The sequence below is a fragment of the Xiphias gladius genome, chromosome 14 (assembly GCF_016859285.1).
Source record: "Xiphias gladius isolate SHS-SW01 ecotype Sanya breed wild chromosome 14, ASM1685928v1, whole genome shotgun sequence".
Taxonomy (NCBI): Eukaryota; Metazoa; Chordata; class Actinopteri; order Istiophoriformes; family Xiphiidae; genus Xiphias; species Xiphias gladius.
The window spans coordinates 25,368,537-25,374,938 of NC_053413.1; the positions used below are offsets into that span (position 1 = coordinate 25,368,537).

General features: G+C 43.9%; 1 protein-coding gene across 1 annotated transcript in view; it reads right to left on the reverse strand.

Annotated features, from left to right (window-relative positions):
* Nucleotides 1-6,402, reverse strand: part of LOC120798999 (nuclear receptor coactivator 2-like) — a 55,862-nt gene that overhangs the window by 13,084 nt on the left and 36,376 nt on the right. Inside the window, exons 7-11 of the mRNA XM_040143798.1 lie at nucleotides 6,172-6,360; nucleotides 4,820-4,921; nucleotides 4,335-4,475; nucleotides 3,721-3,868; nucleotides 227-1,478 (exon numbers count right to left, since the gene is read on the reverse strand). Of these exons, the coding sequence (XP_039999732.1) occupies nucleotides 227-1,478; nucleotides 3,721-3,868; nucleotides 4,335-4,475; nucleotides 4,820-4,921; nucleotides 6,172-6,360 (1,832 nt within the window). The remainder of the gene's footprint in view (nucleotides 1-226; nucleotides 1,479-3,720; nucleotides 3,869-4,334; nucleotides 4,476-4,819; nucleotides 4,922-6,171; nucleotides 6,361-6,402) is intronic.

A 6,402-nucleotide genomic window follows, 5' to 3' on the forward strand; every position in this document is an offset into this window, starting at 1 on the left:
AAATTGAAGCTGTGCTGTTGTCAGCCAAAGATTGTTTGTGAGGGAAAAAAAAAAAACACTCCATTTTTAGGTTGTAGCTACAAGTTGCGAACAGCAAATCAGCAATTGGCATTTTTGCTCTGTAAAAAAATTAAGTGATTAATTGATCATCAGAATTGCTGGCCAATAATTTTCTGTCAGTCAACTGACTGCACTAACCAAAAATGTTACTGTAAACAACACTGACCTGGTCCGGCATGTTGAAACCCACTTCCTGTTTCTCTGTCTTAACGTTGGACAGCTTTGGTCCATCGCCAGATTCAGTCTTAATGGCTTTGTCCAGGATGCCGTTATCATCCCTGTCCAACAGATAGCGTAGCAACGCGTTGTCCTTCTTTCTGGGGCTGCCTGGCTCCTGTTTTGTGCAGAGTTCACCCAGGGCAGCCATGCTATCCCCTGTGGCTGACTCAGGACCAATGGGGTCTTTTCCGGTGGCCTCAGCTGTTAGCTTGGCCAGTTCCACAGGTGAGGTGCTGTTTTGCAGCAACCTGTGGAGGATTTTGTGTTTCTCCTTTAACGAGGTGGAGTAGTTGTTATGCCCAGCCCCACCTATACCCCCAACCCTGCCCAGTTGATCCTTACAGTTCTGGTCGTCCCCGAGAGGCCCTGGCGGCGAGCCAGGATCAGAGGGTTCTAACTTGGTGGTGAGGAGCTGGAGCAGCTTAGTGTGCCCTTTGGTGTTAAGAAGGCGATTCGGGGTGTCACTGAGCTCACCTATGCCTGCATGACCTCCGAAGCTGTCAGAGTCCCCGTCTTTCCCTTCCCCCTGCTCACCTTCCTGGTTTTGGGATGACAACAATTCTTGCTGCTCGCCAAAAGTTCCAAATAAGTCAGCGTCTAAGCCGGGATGGCTCTTGGGTAGTTGGCTACCAGTGCTGCTGCTGTGAAGAGGGCTCTGAAGGCCAGCCGGCTTTCTGTCAGGTGACTCTGGATGTTGCCCCTCAGTGAGTCCCTGGGTAACCCTGCGGCCCTGGCTGAGGGCTTGCAGTGCACTAAGGGAGTTGAACCCTTGGCCGTTTCCTGTGCTGCTGCATACGGACGCTGGCGAGTGGAGGCCAGCTGCAGGAGAGAAAGAACCGGGGGGATGCTGGGGGAGTTGAGGGCTACCACAGCTGCTGCTGCTAGCTGCCATGCTGGGGCTCTGGTGTTGACGAGGAGACAACATGGCACCCTGGGCCCCTGAAGTGACGCTGGGGCTTCCCTGGGCTGAAGGGCTGCCCAGCTTGAGTGCGTGGCTGTTTCCCTGAGGCGTGGGTGCCCGACCCGATACAGCCCCAAAACCACGTCCATGGGTGCCGGAGGCCGACGTGGAGTGATGAGTGTTGCTGGTGACACTGGCGTCAGTGGAAGGGGAGGGACCACTCACGCTGGTTGGTGTCATTGGCTTGACCATGCCCTGCCCACCAGGTACATCTGCGGTCATGCCAACCACGTTTTCCCTGGAAGAAAAAGAAAACAGACAACAAGAATCAGACCTGCCTCCAGTGCAGTGCGAGTTGTACACAGGCACATGTATGTGTGAGTATATGTAAATGTGTGTATATATATATATATGTATTTTTTGATATCATAAATATAATTCCTGTACCTCAGAATTACTGCTTACATGGTTACAAGGCAACATGTATTAAACATCAAACAGCTGATAGCAGGAAAGTCTGTCACAACTGTTATACCAATTAGATTGGAGAATGGCTCATTCTGATTGTACCAGGGCTATGTGGCCGTATCTATATATTTCTATTACAATGCCATGTTCCGCAGGTTTGTTTTAAGCCATTTTTAGAAAAAAAAAAAAAAAAAAAAAGACCACGACAAGCAACTGACAGCTGAAAAAAAGCTACGAAGTGAGAAGTGGAATTCTTAAATTGAGATTTTTTTTATGTGTTTGGTCTAATAATCGATATAAAACTATTAAAAGTTGAAATTGTGATATCCGCTTCTTCTTCTTCAAAAAAAAAAGCGACACCAGTTATTAAAAAAGCAGAACAGAGATATTCTAGCTGGTGAATTTCAGTGAATGTCTACTGAAAGTAGTGAATAGCATTTAGGAGTCAGTAAAAAGTACACCATGGAGAGGTTAAGTAAAAGCCTTTCTTTCAGCTACAATTAGTCATGTCATAAAGTAAAACAGAGAGCAGCTCTGAAATAGTGTACGCAACTGAGAAAACAAAGTTGTAACGAAGCCTAAAGCTGTAACGGAGAAAGCGCTTTTCAACATGGATCGGCTTCAGGCCCACACCAAACACACAAGGCTCTCATTGTGCTGAATTCTGGAGCGATAAATTTGAATGTCAAACTTGTGTAAGTAAAAAGGCCAAGTTCTCGCCATTGATCCCGAAATGCTCTGGGTAACAGTCCTGGCATTGTTTTCTGACCCTTGTCCAAGTCCTGACTCTGAATGGTCATACCAACGGCCGGATGCTGGTCGAGTCGCAGTTGTCCCAGTAGTGGGAGGGAGGGATGGAGGTACTGTAGACCGAACTGGCTGGCAGTGCTTGTGTCAGTTTTGGTCTATACATATAGTGGCAGTTCTGAATAACAGTCTCTTTGTTCTTAATCCACATTGCAGTGCCCCCCAACACCCCTGGCCAAATGAAGAAGAAACCACAAAAACTGAGAGAACATGTGATAGATTCACAGATTGCCAAGAGAAAGAAGAGAGAGATGAGCTACAAATGATATATTTATGTTAGTAAGTTATTAAAGTCATTATGTTTTAAGATTGTAGTTTTCTAAAATGAGTGAAAAGTCCATTTTAATTGGGGTTACTTTTGAGAAAAAAAATCATTTTAAGGAGGTACAGAAAAACTTTGCCCTTGTGGCTGCCGCTTAACGCAGCTACGAGGGCAAAGTTTTTCTTAAGCGGCAGCTACAAGGGCAAAGTGGCGATGGATTACCGTGAAATCATGTAACTTTAACTTGAAAGAGAGATCTTGTCATTAGGGCTTGTTGTCCACTGCACAATATTTATCGCTTTTGACCATGAAACGTCTCTGTTCTCTGTTGCAGCCTCAATTCAGGGTGTCATTTTTTTTATTTTTTATTTTTTTTTATTTTATTGAAACTACTGCTGTTTGTAGAAACAAAACTCTCGTAGCATTACATGCAGGTAAAAAATTAAATAAATAAGTCGGACCACCATGTTCAGAATGTGACTAGAGCTCAGGGAACTTAAACATCCCCTCTTTTACAGGGATGGGTAGACCATAAGCTCAACCACGGTGCTAAATTATACTGTAACTATCTACGGTTTCAGGGGAAGTAAGGAGACTCAGTTGAAGGAAAACAAGTCTCTTGTCCAGTGAGACGAACAAATATTGTTAGACTACATGGACACAATAGTAAAAGAACTCGTCCCAAAATGACATGAAAGAAAAAAAGTTTGAGACCAACAAGGGTAAAAAAAGGGTAAAATCGAGAACTTAGATTTAACCTTTCAAATATAGAAGCTCAGATGACACACAAAAGATATCTTAATCAATGCAGAATTCCTTCTTCTCTCTCGGACAGGAAACTAACTTACTCACCAACACTATCCTTACATTCTTCATCACACTGATTGTCCCAACTCCTTAAGACTCAATACTCAAGTTTTTTTTTTGTTGTTGTTTTTTTTAAATCAAGACAGACACTTTGCAGCAGAGACAGAGCTGAAGACAGATGGTGAGCGGCTGGTACCTCTGTGGGATGTGCAGGGACCTGTAGAGCTGTGGTTCATTGGTGGCTGGAGACCGGACCAGCTTGCTCCTGGTGTGAGCCGAGACGATGGTACCGTCTGCCAGGGAGAATCTGTACATGGGGCTGAGTGCGTGGCCGTTCCTCAACACTGGAAAGACACCAACAGAAACAGACAAAAAGTCACCATCTATTACCTGTTTTTTCATATTATAGCACAACGTAAGACCATTGAGCAAGACAGAATATTGTAATTGCTGTAAATAAATTCCCTGAAAACAACAACATGAAGAGGGAAGTTGAATGAAAGAGTGCTGAACTAATTAGTCTATTTATTGATTAAGTTGATTGACAGAAAGTTATCATTGCTGACCATAAAAGAAAAAGATACTAGGTAGATTATTCTTCTCCAACCACTAATTCCTCGAAGAAATACTTAAGTACTGAATCCTCAACAACTCCACAGTGAAGTCGCTTAGTAGCCAACATCACACTTTAGATGTACTGTTCAACTTGGTAAAAAACACAGCAGCAACCAAGCAATTCGGGGAATTTGACAAAGCTACAATCAACCAATGTTTTGGATGCAAAAGCCTCCACTGGGTTTAGTTAATCACCGTCTTGCTGGTGTTTTTTGGCGAAGGACATCTCCCCATCATTCTGCAAGTGGAACCTCTGAATGCAGCGCCGAACCAGGTCCTCCCAGCCAGGCTTCATGGACGCCCGCAGTAGACTGGTGTCCAGCGATGTGATCTTACCTGGACAGGTGGAGGATTGGCACTGAGGTGAGCAGTTATGTTTTGGACATTGTGGAGCAGTAGGGTAATTACTGAACAGTGTAACTGCCTCTTATCGAGTGGACCAGAGTTCTAGCCCTTATGTCGGCAAACATCCGCCATGCTCAAGTATCTCTGAACAAGGCGCTAAAAGTTGTTCCTGACGTCAGAAGAAACAGCTGATTTTACAATGGTTTGGTTTTCAGACCCACAACCTACAACATACTTATCGGATAGGATTTGAAGAACAACAGTATATATTAGCGCACTTCTACATTAATCCACATTGATCGCATGAAATCAATGGACCTTGGAGTATAGCCTACCTTGAAGGTCCTGCCACGTGGTGAAGCTCTCGTACGTGGGCATCACGGGTCTCTCTTTGACGGGGACTCTTCTTGCCACGCAGATGAGACAAGACTGGAAATCTGCATGTTTGAAAAGAAATCGGTTCAAATAATCCTTTCCTAACAAATCCCACATTCTTACACACACATAATGTATGTAAGAATGTGTATGGTGGGCTTTTACATAAAGAAACAATGTGATTTCAGCTGTGACTGTGTTTTTCCCTACCACTCTGTGTGCATTTGTAGGTAACTGTAAACTCACTTTTCCTGTTTTGGGTGGTCTTGTCCCGGCTCCCCACCTGTTATAGCTTCAGTGCTTCCCCTCATTAAAAACACAAGGCAACAGGTTTGCCCGACTGTCTGTCTGTACCTTCATATGGGTAACGTACGTGTCTCAAAGAGAATATTAGAAACACCTCTCACCATCACTAACTGTGACCTTAATGCTAAAACGTATAATTGAAGCAACTAAACCACAACACTACAGCAGGTTCAAACAAGACAACGCTGACCTGAGCTTCAACATCGATTTCAAAGCCTCAATCTAAAAATCACCCTAAACCTCAGTCTCAACCCAACGCTCTCAGTCTGTCCACCAGACATCCTCCTCCTGTCAGGGGAGAGACTGGCACAATATCTGGTTGTCAGACATCTAAAATTGGAGTGCCAGAAAGATTCTTTTCCCTAGTGTGTATGTGTGTGTGTGTGTGTGTGTGTGTGTGTGTGTGTGTGTGTGTGTGTGTGTGTGTGTGTGTGTGTGTGTGTGTGTGTGTGTGTTATAAGATATGATGGGAAGATGACAAAGTGCCACACACTAATTAGTCTCTCCCAATGGATGGGAGGAAAAGTAGAGAGGTGTGGTGATGAAAGGAGGACAGGGCACAAGAGACTAGAAGATGGGGGATGGAGAGAGTGATGGGAAAATAACAGAAAGTCAAGAAAGAGGAGGAAATAGGGAGAAAGATTAAAATAACAGCCAAAAAATACATGTAGGAGTGGAAGGGAAAAATGACAGAAGACATAAGAATACAGAGAAACAAATAGAGACATGAAATATAAAAAGAGGGACCAAGTCAAGAGAAAGATTAAGAGATAAAATCAAGGAGGGCAAAAGGGAAGCAACAACAAAAAGACAGACCGGTAAACGAAAAATGGAAAAAGACCAAGAGAGAGATGCAGGGACAGAGAAAAATAAACAAAAGAAAAGTAAGAAAAAAGAAAAAAAGATAGAGAACCTATTAAAAAAAAATAATAAATACTGAGTAAAAACAGCAAAGGCAAGACAGACAAAGTGAAAAATCCCTGATAGTGTAAGTTAAAGACAATACCTTCCCCCTCTTCTTTGATAGATTTGGGTTCGGACACAGCAAAACACTGCATGGTCTCGTACTTCTGCTGCGGCACGTCCTGCTGGTCAGAGGTTGGCCGAGCTTCCCCGTCGACATTAGGGTTGACCAACATACGACAGTTAAAGGCGTGGCTGTTCCTGTTGGATGAATCGCCGCTCCGATGACTGACTGGAAGATAAAAGAAATACACCAGTCCAGAGACAGGACATC